General features: G+C 45.4%; 1 protein-coding gene across 4 annotated transcripts; it reads right to left on the reverse strand.

Moving 5' to 3' along the window:
* Positions 1–468: 468 nt before the first annotated feature.
* Positions 469–13,572, reverse strand: marveld2b (MARVEL domain containing 2b). Of its 4 annotated transcripts, none has more exons than XM_020470572.2 (8): positions 13,101–13,572; positions 11,698–11,791; positions 9,795–11,037; positions 9,642–9,677; positions 9,154–9,332; positions 3,050–3,221; positions 2,366–2,416; positions 469–1,787 (listed from the first exon to the last, which is right to left on the reverse strand). In XM_020470572.2, exons 3-8 carry the CDS (start codon positions 11,019–11,021, stop codon positions 1,668–1,670), a joined length of 1,785 nt encoding a protein of 594 aa, XP_020326161.1. In that variant the 5' UTR covers positions 11,022–11,037; positions 11,698–11,791; positions 13,101–13,572; the 3' UTR covers positions 469–1,667. The 4 variants fall into 4 exon arrangements, with proteins under 4 accessions (XP_020326161.1, XP_020326162.1, XP_031685491.1 ...); XM_020470573.2 differs by having other exon boundaries at positions 9,795–11,042; positions 13,101–13,326; XM_031829631.1 differs by lacking the exon at positions 13,101–13,572 and adding an exon at positions 12,927–13,044.
* Positions 13,573–13,662: the final 90 nt, after the last annotated feature.

A 13,662-nucleotide genomic window follows, 5' to 3' on the forward strand; every position in this document is an offset into this window, starting at 1 on the left:
ATGTGTAATATTGTTACTGTTGCAATAAAAATATATATATTATTATTAAAAATAACTTCCTGGTCCTATGCTAGGTTGAAGATAGCCAAGGTTAAGTCATGAGGGTTCTAATATCCCAGAACTCTTTGCATAAATAAGGACAAATTCTAAACTAAGGAACCAGATATGCTATTTAGCAACAGCGCTGGTTCGATGAATCTGTTAATTTTAAAAGCTTCCGCGTGGAATCGTAACTTGCCTGTGTATCTTCAAACTATAAGGGCCTATGGTGTGTGTGTAAGATGACACCTTGGTGGGAGTTGCAGTGGAGCCAGAACTCTACACCGTTGATTTGAATAGGGGACTGTGATACCCAACGCCCTCTCCCCCCTCGTGTCCATCATGACCAAACCAGTCCTCCAGGCTTTAACGAGACCAACAACAGCCATGTCATGAGGACTAGGCAAGATTCCACACCGACAGGAAGTGTGTGTGTGTGTGTGTGTGAGTGTGTGAGAGAGACATTGTTTAGGCAAGATGCCCTTTTGTAACAGACACTGACTGACAGAAAACGGATCCAATTTCCATTATTCTCTGACATTCATCAACCATTGACATAGTCAGTCACCCACACACTCTTCTGTGATTAATATAACGGTCATTACTACTGGGGGGGGGGGGGGGGGGGAAGGCATCATAGTTTTTAGGATCTTTATCAAACTGTGCTGAAATCAAACTTTACAGACTTTCCTTCAATTATCAAGAAATTACAAGTACATCGGTAAGCAAGTCAAAACAGAAATATATGATACTGTATAATGTTTCTACACATAAATGTACAAACTATACCAGAGAGGCCACGTGTTCCAAATAAACCACCTCGATTGACATCAGTGTACAACATTGGACTGTGTTCATGTACACCCAGAAGCTGCAAAAATAATTTTTGAAAAACACAAGTCAACAACGACATAGGAGATGCTTTGTCACTTAATTTAAACAATTATTGCAGAAAAGTCTGTTGAGGAAAACATAACAGATTTGTTAAGATTCATACTGTTACAGTATCTAGAGTTTACAAAATGGTACAATAGAGATAAATAATTAAACACAACAAAGAATGACATCTGCCCACATGATCAAATTGATGTTGGGGTACTGTGTAGAGACTGATCTGTCCTTCAGGTTTTTAATTTTCTATATATATATATTTTTTTTTTACCTTTATTTAACTAGGCAAGTCAGTTAAGAACATATTCTTTTTTTCAATGACGGCCTGGGAACAGTGGGTTAACTGCCTGTTCAGGGGCAGAACGACAGATTTGTACCTTGTCAGCTCGGGGGTTTGAACTCGCAACCTTCCGGTTACTAGTCCAACGCTCTAACCACTAGGCTACGCTGCCGCAGTGGCAGTGGCAACCAACTTACAATTATGGCAGTGAACAAAAATATCACCGACATCAATAAAAACAAAATGGATCAGATAAGAAAACGTGTAGATTATAAAACCAGCCTCAATATCAATTTTTGTGGCACTAAAATCTTTATATGATTTGACCCATGGCATATCCACATAATGCATATAACTGGCAAGGAATGGCATCCAACATAATGTAGTGGAGGGTAAACTTCAGCATTCGGGCTTGACCTGGCTCAGTTAAGCTGCACAGTTCAGAGTGTGTGTTCGTCTAGTTGAATCCGTCATTCCAGTCCATGACCTTGTTGTATTCGTTGATCTTCTGTTTGATGTGGGACAGTTTGTTCTTCAGGTACTCACACCTCTCCCTCTTCTCAAGGAACGTAGGATCCTGACAACAAGAGAGAGAGAGAGAAGTTAACATTTGTTTGTTCATTTCCTGTCTCCATCTCTCTCTTTCACCATCTATCCCACACACACACACACACACACACACAACTGTGGCAACAAGTCCCATATCCCGTCTTGTCATTTCATAAGGTAATAAATGGTGGAACCGAAAGCCATCAGGATAAGGGCATAGTTGCATTTGATGTATCTTACAAATGTCCTCGTCTGCAGTGTGAGTGTAGAAAGGACAAAGATAAACGTTTCAAACAGGAGTGAAGAGTGAGGAGAGCGGAGTGAGGAGTGAGGAAAGAGGAGAGAGGAGCGAATAGGAAGTGCTCTGATCTACTGTCAGTCCGTCACACATCATTGGTTTACCTGAAAGGGAAACTACCTGAAACTATGTAAAACTCCCCGCCTACACAAACCGGTTCTACAGATCAGCTTCTACTGGGCATCGTCCATAAACATATTACTGAAACCTAAAAACTACTCTACAGGTCATCATTAAGGCTCAGGACCTGTAGTGGGTCCCCTACTTATATACATTTTCTATTCAAATAAGACTCAAAAATCACTTACCGCTTTCTTTCTCTGGTACTCCGATACTATGGTATTGATGCGTTCCTTCTCCTGAAAGAAGATCTTTAACTTTGAACAAGGGATTGGTAAAAAGCACTAGAATGACATGAGGCTATAATTTATGGGAGCTTTATGTTTTTTTAAATGTATTTTTACCTTTTTCTCCCCAATTCCGTGGTATCCAATTGTTAGTAGCTACGATCTTGTCTCATCGCTACAACTCCCGTACGGGCTCGGGAGAGACGAAGGTTGAAAGTCATGCGTCCTCCGATACACAACCCAACCAAGCCACACTGGCCATCCAACCCGGAAGCCAGCCGCACCAATGTGTCGGAGAAAACACAGTGCACCTGGCAACCTTGGTTAGCGTGCACTGCGCCCGGCCTGCCACAGGAGTCTCTGGTGCGCGATGAGACAAGGATATCCCTACCGGCCAAACCCTCCCTAACCCGGACAACGCTATGCCAATTGTGCGTCGCCCCACGGACCTCCCGGTCGCGACAGAGCCTGGGCGCGAACCCAGAGTCTCTGGTGGCACAGCTGGCGCTGCAGTACAGCGCCCTTAACCACTGCGCCACCTGGGAGGCCCAGGGAGCTTTATGTTTTGTGTGTGTGTGTGTGTGTGTGTGTGTGTGTGAGAAGTCTCCGTGTGACGTGCTTGTGTATTTCTCTCGGTCTCAGTACCAGTTGACTGGAGGGCCGTGGAGGCAGGTTCCTCATCAGTTCGTCCATCTCGTCAAACTTCTTGGCCATGACCTGGACCTCAGCATGCAGCTCTTTGTACTCAGCATACTGGTCCTTAAACACAGCCTTGTACTGGTCCCTCTCCTCCTCCGTACGGATTGTCGGGTACTTCCTGTTCACACAACAAATACAAAGCAGAGGTCATCAACAAGCATCTCAAATAGTCTAAAATGACTCGTCCTACACAAACACAGGGTTGGTTTTTTAAGGCCTTTATATGTAGAAACAAATGTCTACCACCTGGGCAACCAGGTGTGTGTGAACTCTTGCCAAGCCCAGCAATGACATCAACGGATCAATTAAGTGGCAGAGAGAGATAGAAAAAGCAGGACTGAGTGTGGCCCTCGTGAGATGGAGTTCTGCGCCGTATGACCGTGGATAGATAAGTCTAGTAGGAAGCAGACTGTGGCAGTCAGCCTTTGGTACTTAAGGTTCATACGTTTCATTTTATTCAACCTTTATACAGTGCTCAAAAAAATAAAGGGAACACTTAAAACAACACAATGTAACTCCAAGTCAATCACACTTCTGTGAAATCAAACTGTCCACTTAGGAAGCAACACTGATTGACAATACATTTCACATGCTGTTGTGTAAATGGAATATCAAATCAAATTTATTTATATAGCCCTTCGTACATCAGCTGATATCTCAAAGTGCTGTACAGAAACCCAGCCTAAAACCCCAAATAGCAAGCAATGCAGGTGTAGAAGCACGGTGGCTAGGAAAAACTCCCTAGAAAGGCCAATACCTAGGAAGAAACCTAGAGAGGAACCAGGCTATGTGGGGTGGCCAGTCCTCTTCTGGCTGTGCCGGGTGGAGATTATAACAGAACATGGCCAAGATGTTCAAATGTTCATAAATGACCAGCATGGTCGAATAATAATAAGGCAGAACAGTTGAAACTGGAGCAGCAGCACAGTCAGGTGGAAGTTGAAACTGGAGCAGCAGCATGGCCAGGTGGACTGGGGACAGCAAGGAGTCATAATGTCAGGTAGTCCTGGGGCATGGTCCTAGGGCTCAGGTCAGTTGAAACTGGAACAGCAGCATGGCCAGGTGGACTGGGGACAGCAAGGAGTCATCATGTCAGGTAGTCCTGGGGCATGGTCCTAGGGCTCAGGTCCTCCGAGAGAGAGAAAGAAAGAGAGAAGGAGAGAATTAGAGAACGCACACTTAGATTCACACAGGACACCGAATAGGACAGGAGAAGTACTCCAGATATAACAAACTGACCCCAGCCCCCCGACACATAAACTACTGCAGCATAAATACTGGAGGCTGAGACAGGAGGGGTCAGGAGACACTGTGGCCCCATCCGAGGACACCCCCGGACAGGGCCAAACAGGAAGGATATAACCCCACCCACTTTGCCAAAGCACAGCCCCCACACCACTAGAGGGATATCTTCAACCACCAACTTACCATCCTGAGACAAGGCTGAGTATAGCCCACAAAGATCTCCGCCACGGCACAACCCAAGGGGGGGGGGGGCAACCCAGACAGGATGACCACAACAGTGAATCAACCCACTCAGGTGACACACCCCCTCCAGGGATGGCATGAGAGCCCCAGCAAGCCAGTGACTCAGCCCCTGTAATAGGGTTAGAGGCAGAGAATCCCAGTGGAAAGAGGGGAACCGGCCAGGCAGAGACAGCAAGGGCGGTTCGTTGCTCCAGAGCCTTTCCGTTCACCTTCCCACCCCTGGGCCAGACTACACTCAATCATATGACCCACTGAAGAGATGAGTCTTCAGTAAAGACTTAAAGGTTGAGACCGAGTTTGCGTCTCTGACATGGGTAGGCAGACCGTTCCATAAAAATGGAGCTCTATAGGAGAAAGCCCTGCCTCCAGCTGTTTGCTTAGAAATTCTAGGGACAATTAGGAGGCCTGCGTCTTGTGACCGTAGCGTACGTGTAGGTATGTACGGCAGGACCAAATCAGAGAGATAGGTAGGAGCAAGCCCATGTAATGCTTTGTAGGTTAGCAGTAAAACCTTGAAATCAGCCCTTGCTTTGACAGGAAGCCAGTGTAGAGAGGCTAGCACTGGAGTAATATGATCACATTTTTTGGTTCTAGTCAGGATTCTAGCAGCCGTATTTAGCACTAACTGAAGTTTATTTAGTGCTTTATCCGGGTAGCCGGAAAATAGAGCATTGCAGTAGTCTAACCTAGAAGTGACAAAAGAATGGATTAATTATTCTGCATCATTTTTGGACAGAAAGTTTCTGATTTTTGCAATGTTACGTAGATGGAAAAAAGCTGTCCTCGAAATGGTCTTGATATGTTCTTCAAAAGAGAGATCAGGGTCCAGAGTAACGCCGAGGTCCTTCACAGTTTTATTTGAGACGACTGTACAACCATTAAGATTAATTGTCAGATTCAACAGAAGATCTCTTTGTTTCTTGGGACCTAGAACAAGCATCTCTGTTTTGTCCGAGTTTAATAGTAGAAAGTTTGCAGCCATCCACTTCCTTATGTCTGAAACACATGCTTCTAGCGAGGGCAATTTTGGGGCTTCACCATGTTTCATTGAAATGTACAGCTGTGTGTCATCCGCATAGCAGTGAAAGTTTACATTATGTTTTCAAATAACATCCCCAAAGAGGTAAAATATATAGTGAAAACAATAGTGGTCCTAAAACGGAACCTTGAGGAACACCGAAATTTACAGTTGATTTGTCAGAGGACAAACCATTCACAGAGACAAACTGATATCTTTCCGACAGATAAGATCTAAACCAGGCCAGAACATGTCCGTGTAGACCAATTTGGGTTTCCAATCTCTCCAAAAGAATGTGGTGATCAATGGTATCAAAAGCAGCACTAAGGTCTAGGAGCACGAGGACAGATGCAGAGCCTCGGTCCGATGCCATTAAAATGTTTTACCACCTTCACAAGTGCCGTCTCAGTGCTATGATGGGGTCTAAAACTGCGCAACAGCCTTCTCTAAAATTTTTGAGAGGAATGGAAGATTCGATATAGGCCGATAGTTTTTTATATTTTCTGGGTCAAGGTTTGGCTTTTTCAAGAGAGGCTTTATTACTGCCACTTTTAGTGAGTTTGGTACACATCCAGTGGATAGAGAGCCGTTTATTATGTTCAACATAGGAGGGCCAAGCACAGGAAGCAGCTCCTGGGTCACCCCCCAAACAACTGTGGCTGGGAGTAGCCGAACATATTGAACCACTCGTTGTCCTTGTGCACATAGGGTCCAGTATGCAGCTTGAAGGTTTAGAGGCCATGATTATTTTCATCATTGTGTCAAGAGATATAGTACTAAAACACTTGAGCGTCTCTCTTGATCCTAGGTCCTGGCAGAGTTGTGCAGACTCAGGACAACTGAGGTTTGGAGGAATACGCAGGTTTAAAGAGGAGTCCGTAATTTGCTTTCTAATAATCATAATCTTTTCCTCAAAGAAGTTCATGAATTTATCACTGCTAAAGTGAAAGTCATCCTCTCTTGGGGAATGCTGCTTTTTAGTTAGCTTTGCAGTATTAAAAAGGAATTTCGGATTGTTCTTATTTTCCTCAATTAAGTTAGAAAAATAGGATGATCGAGCAGCAGTAAGGGCTCTACGGTACTGCACGGTACCGTCCTTCCAAGCTAGTTGGAAGACTTCCAGTTTGGTGTGGCGCCATTTCCGTTCCAATTTTCTGGAAGCTTGCTTCAGAGCTCGGGTATTTTCTGTGTACCAGGGAGCTAGTTTCTTATGAGACATTTTTTTTGTTTTTAGGGGTGCAACTGCATCTAGGGTATTGCGCAAGGTTAGATTGAGATCCTCAGTTAGGTGGTTAACTGATTTTTGTCCTCTGGCGTCCTTGGGTAGGCAGAGGGAGTCTGGAAGGGCATCAAGGAATCTTTGTGTTGTCTGTGAATTTATAGCACGACTTTTGATGTTCCTTGGTTGGGGTCTAAGCAGATTATTTGTTGCAATTGCAAACGTAATAAAATGGTGGTCCGATAGTCCAGGATTATGAGGAAAAACATTAAGATCCACCACATTTATTCCATGGGACAAAACTAGGTCCAGCGTATGACTGTGACAGTGAGTGGGTCCAGAGACATGTTGGACAAAACCCACTGAGTCGATGATGGCTCCGAAAGCCTTTTGGAGTGGGTCTGTGGACTTTTCCATGTGAATATTAAAGTCACCGAAGATTAGAATATTATCTGCTATGACTACAAGGTCCGATAGGAATTCAGGGAACTCAGTGAATTCCCAACAGAATAGACAACAGCTGGAAATTATAGGCAATTAGCAAGACATCCCCCAATAAAGGAGAGGTTCTGCAGGTGGTGACCACAGACCACTTCTCAGTTCCTATGCTTCTTGGCTGATGTTTTGGTCACTTTTGAATGCTACCACTATAGTGGTAGCATGAGACGGAGTCTACAACCCACACAAGTGGCTCGGGTAATGCAGCTGTGGCAAGAAGGTTTGCTGTGTCTGTCAGCGTAGTGTCCAGAGCTTGGAGGCGCTACCAGGAGACAGGCCAGTACATCAGGAGACGTGGAGGAGGCCAACAACCCAGCAGCAGGACCGCTACCTCCGCCTTTGTGCAAGGAGGAGTAGGTGGAGCACTGCCAGAGCCCTGCAAAATGACCTCCAGCAGGCCACAAATGTGCATGTGTCTGCTCAAACGGTCAGAAACAGACTCCATGAGGGTGGTATGAGTGCCTGACGTCCACAGGTGGGGGTTGTGCTTACAGCCCAACACCGTGCAGGACGTTTGGCATTTGCCAGAGAACACCAAGATTGGCAAATTCGCCACTGGCGCCCTGTGTTCTTCACAGATGAAAGCAGGTTCACACTGAGCACGTGACAGACGTGACAGAGTCTGGAGATGCCGTGGAGAATGGTCTGCTGCCTGCAACATCCTCCAGCATGACCAGTTTGGCTGTGGGTCAGTCATGGTGTGGCATTTCTTTGGGGGACCGCACAGCCCTCCATGTGCTCGCCAGAGGTAGCCTGACTGCCATTAGGTACCGAGATGAGATCCTCAGACCCCTTGTGAGACCATATGCTGGTGCGGTTGGCCCTGGGTTCCTCCTAATGCAAGACAATGCTAGACCTCATGTGGCTGGAGTGTGTTAGCAGTTCCTGCAAGAGGAAGGCATTGATGCTATGGACTGGACCGCCCGTTCCCCAGACCTGAATCCAATTGAGCACATCTGGGACACCATGTCTCGCTCCATCCACCAACGCCACGTTGCACCACAGACTGTCCAGGAGTTGGCGGATGCTTTAGTTCAGGTCTGGGAGGAGATCCCTCAGGAGAACATCCGCCACCTCATCAGGAGCATGCCCAGGCATTGTAGGGAGGTCATACAGGCACGTGGAGGCCACACACACTACTGGGCCTCATTTTGACTTGTTTTAAGGACATTACATCAAAGTTGGATCAGCCTATAGTGTGGTTTTCCACTTTAATTTTGAGTGTGACTCCAAATCCAGACCTCCATAGGTTGATAAATTTGATTTCCATTGATAATTTTTGCGTGATTTTTGTTGTCAGCACATTCAACTATATAAAAGAAAAAAGTATTTAATAAGAATATTTCATTCATTCAGATCTAGGATGTGTTATTTTAGTGTTCCCTTTATTTTTTTGAGCAGTGTGTATATATATATATATATATATATACACACACACACACACACACACATACATATATATATATACACATATATATACATACATATACATATATATACATACATATATATATATGTGTGTGTGTGTGTGTGTGTGTGTGTGTGTGTGTGTGTGTATATATATATACACACACACACACACACACACTCACACACACACACATATATATATATACACACACATGTGTATATATATATATATAGGGAATTTCCATTGAGACTGAAGTCTATTTTTCTTCACAAAAAATTAAGCAAATACAAAGTACATAATAAGGAAGCAGTGATTCAAATGACAACGAACAAAGGCAGTAGTATGATACACAACAATACAAACTCTATCTGTCAGAGAACAGGTCAACTAAAGTTAGATGGGTGGTCAGTACTCACGCCACGTAGTCTGCGATGATTACAGGTTTGGGGATGTGTCCTGCGGGGATGTGTCCTCGGAGGATCTCTGGCTCCATCATCAGAGGGGCGGCTGGAGAGGTAACATGGCCGTCCAACACCTCCGGGATAGTCTGGAGGGTGGGGAGAGGGGTCTGCGCTGAGGTCCTGGAACCGCCCAGCTGGGGAAGGATGGGGATCGGCGGTATGATTACTGAGTTGTCAGCAGGGTTGAGGTCAATTCCATTTTAATTCATGTCAATTCAGAAAGTAACCCAAATTCCAATTCCAAAAGTTCAAGAGGAAAGTCAAGTGTGTCAGTGTGCTTCCTGAATTAACTGGAATTTAACATGGTTGTCAGTATGTATACTCAGCTTAATGGAATGAAGAATGTGACATTTGCACCTTGGTTGTGAAAAAAAAAAAGAACTTTCCAAATTAAATGAATAAATATGAATTAAAGTTTTCTACTAGTGTACTAAGAGACTTACAGCAGATATTGGCAGGGAAGATCCAATGGTTTTCATCTGAGAACAAAGAAGACCAATGGGAAAGGATGAGGCAAAGGATTTGTCATGGAACACAAAAAAAATTCAGCCCAAAAGGACAACTGTGTGTGTGTGTGTGTCTAATCCCGCCCTCACCTCCTGCGCTAACCCCTCCCTCCTCAGCCTCGCCGCCTCGTGCCGCCACAGCTTCAGACACACACCGGCGCCCACAAAATATATCATCATGTTGACGAACAGAAAAATAATGGCGGCGGTCTGGCCGGCCTCTGTGCGACAGAAGGCTCCATTGACTCCGTTGTTGAAGACAGGGATGTAACAGAGGCCTCCTCTGGTTGTGTCCCTGACGTACATGACCGCTGCTACCATGTAGAGAAACCCAAGGGCCAGGTTAATTACACACTCAGTCAATGGCCACCAAGACGAGTCTAGGAGGATGGTACGGTAGTACATGGTCATCCCCAGGACTAGCATAATGACTGTTACTATCCAGGCCAGGCCAGCCACTACCAAGATGAAGGGGGTTTTGGGTCCGTCGTAGCTGAACGATCCGCTGCCTCCGTACGCTGCTGCGCCGCCCCCTAACCCCCCAAACAACTGTGGCTGGGAGTAGCCGAACATATTGAACCACTCGTTGTCCTTGTGCACATAAGCACACGCGCAGGCGAAGACGACAGCGCCCAAAAGGAGCTCGACGCAGCCCAGGATGCGCAGTAACCCCGCCCAGGACTTCATATAGGCGTAGCGCTGGTGGTAATCCTCCACCCGCTCGCTGTAGGTCTTGGCTGAGCGGAATGTGACGCCTGAGACAGACTCGAATGCATCGGTTCCTAGCAACATGGCGTCACGTTCTTTTCTGGAGTTGTAGCTGCCGCCAGAGCCGCCGTACGGATCCAGGTAGGAGCCAGGGAGGGAGGGAGAGGGGGGAGGGGAGCAGGGGACACCTCTAGTGGTTCCTGGTTTGAGGTCGTCTTTTTCCGTCAGCGGTGGGGAGGGGGGTAAGGAGAAGGGCTTGTTGCTGCTACCACGGACACTGTTGCCGCGGAAGAAGTTCTTGAAGGAGTCAGGAATGAAGCGGCGGACGGGTTTGATGTCCATGGCCGCACTGTCGTTGTCAAGGCGCTCCGAGGCACCGTCACTAGGGGGATAGAAGTCAGGGCCCACGGGGGGCTGGTCTGGGAGGGGAGGGGGGGGGAGGGGGTCAGAGCTCACAGCCAAGTCTGCCCCCCTGAAACCCCCAAGGGAGCGGGGAGGAGGAGGGAGGTCCTGGTCCCTCCATAAGGAGCCCACTGGGACCTGGTCGTAGTGAGGTTCTGCATCCCGGACAATGTTGAAACGGCCAGAGGAACCTCCTCTAGCAGACATGGGGACGCACTGGTCTCTGCCCTCGAACAGACACAGAGAGGAGAGAGGCTGTGGTTAGAAAATGCAGGACAATATTGCCAAAGGATGAGCTGCTTGATAGTCTCAAATCTATGCCGTATACTTTGTTTGACCTCTAAACTACCTTTACAAAAGCATAACAGGACAAAGATTGTTAACCTCAAGACATGAGACATGATCTGGATTACCATTACAATGTGTGTGTGTGTGTGTGTGTGTGTGTGTGTGTGTGTGTGTGTGTGTGTGTGTGTGCAGTAGTTGCATGCAAACGGGCACAGTCTTCAATCAGGGGCTTCCTGGTTATTGGCAATGCCAGATATCTGGGGGGGTAACAGTATAACACAAATAACCTACCCAGATTCACCTAAACCTCATGAGGATTACTGGAAAGCAATACATTTTTAGTGAGTGGACTATCTTGGTGGTTAAATCAATAAAAAATGAAATTTAAAAAAATGTCTGTCTCCCACAAACAGAACAATGTGGGGAAAATTTGGTAACAAGTTTATAGTTTTCTATAGCATGTCAAGTAACTCAAGTAAAACTCCCATCACCAAAGGACCACAATATCAACATCTCTTCACAATTTTGGCATTGTTGTATATTGCATCAATAGTAACATCGCAAAAAAAAAAAAGGAAAATAGTTGGAATAATACCTCTTTTACACAGTCACCGGGCCAGACTCACATGGCCTTGCTGTTCAGTATGAATATGTTTATATGGCTCTGATTTCCTCTCTGGCTGTGTCACCTGGAATGAGGACAAACAGGCGACAGTCAGTTACACTGAGGGAGTTTGTTTATCTGGCCCGGGTTACCCCGGTGGAAGAAGTTTGAACCAGGAGAAAAGTGACGCCAGGCTGCCTCCCGACGTGAGCCAAGTGCCTGCTCTCTCTCGTTGATGGCGAAATCGGATGAAAACAAACGTGTCATAATTAAGTATGTGTTTTTCACATTCAGATGTGATTTTGATAAAAACGCAATTGATAAAATGTATTTTATGGAAAAGGTATGCATGTTTCTGGATGATGCGCCATGCTGCCTTGTTGACAACATGACCGAGCAGCGAAGATTACTGTTTGATTTGAGAAGGGCGCTCCTCCCTCTCCGATTTTGCCCAATAACGTGACTGGCCATTGCCCAGTTCATCCCGGGCCCGCGTAATACAACTCCCTCAATGACCTACACGCATCAAATCAAATATCTTACTTGTCACGTGCTCGGGAATAGAACAGGTGTGGACCTTACCGTGAAATGCTTACTTACAAGCCCTTAGCCCTTAACCAACAATGCAGTTTTAAAAAAAATACAGTTAAGAAAATATTTGCTAAATAAACTAAAGTAAATAAGGAAAAAAAAGTTACAACATAACGAGGCTATATTACAGGGGGTACCGGTACCGAGTCAATGTGCAGGGGTACTAATTAGTCGAGGTAATTTGTACATGTAGGTTGGGGTAAAGCGGGAGCAAGGTTGTGTACTGAATATCTACAGTATATCCTACATACTTTAATAACTGTACTCTAGGTTTGCAAAAAGGCTCAATCTGATGACCTTATTTGTTCTGACCTAACATAGCAATTTTAAGAGAGACTGTAGCAGCCGATTTACAACTCCATTACAACTTGGAAGTTAGGTGTGCGTCTTTGTCGACATAAAAAAAAAAATCTAAACCACATGACAAGGCTACATCAAATCTGAACTAAAACTCGTGTCCACAATTTCATTTTGGCATTGCAGTCCACCACATGGCGAATAGGAGCTTCGGGAACATTCTACAAACACTTATTATTATTATTATTGGCCTAACCTCTGAGTACAGAACTACTGATCTCTCACGGCATTATCTATGTTTTTATTAATATTAACCTGATTTGTAACATTACCAGGTTGCTGTCCAGACAGTTTACCATCCCCATGAAATTGTTACTCGCATCATCACATATAACCTACATAAAACTGATAAGCACATATATTAAAACATCTGTAATATATATATATTCCTAAATGTGACAACTCAGTTGACGTTTTATTACGAAATGTATTTGAATTTCGCTTACCTGCGGATGATACATTCACCTGTTTCTTCCGCTAATTAATTTCCGCAGAACGTAGGAGCTGGACCATGTGACCAACCAGTCCCTGTGCGTGACATAGCCGTCTGACAAGAACAACACCTGGGCTGTCCGGTCGAACCAGGGGTGTATTCATTACGCCAATTATTTAGCAAAACGTTCGTCTGTTGCGAAACTGTTCAAGGCCAACTCCAAACGGAAAACATTTTGCAACGAAAACGAGTTTCTATTGGACTTTTTAGGTAGGTAGGTCGCTCACCGTTTCGTTTGCTTCTTAAACGATAAACGACCTGTTGCAAGACGCAATGCATACAACTCAGACTTAACTGGGCTGAAAAAACGTAATGCAACGTTCAATTACGGCTCGTTTCTAAGCGATTAGGTTAAAAACGGGGAGGGGTTTGGTTGCGGTTTGGGGAAACGTGCCGTTCAGTACAAGCCCTTACGCAACGTAGCACATGTTCAATCGAACTGAACGCACCCCTGGTGCGGTGGGTGTAACTGGCACGCTCTTAAAACGGGGATCGAAACCAGTGATATGATCTGA

This window comes from Oncorhynchus kisutch, linkage group LG8 (genome assembly GCF_002021735.2).
Source record: "Oncorhynchus kisutch isolate 150728-3 linkage group LG8, Okis_V2, whole genome shotgun sequence".
Lineage (NCBI taxonomy): Eukaryota > Metazoa > Chordata > Actinopteri > Salmoniformes > Salmonidae > Oncorhynchus > Oncorhynchus kisutch.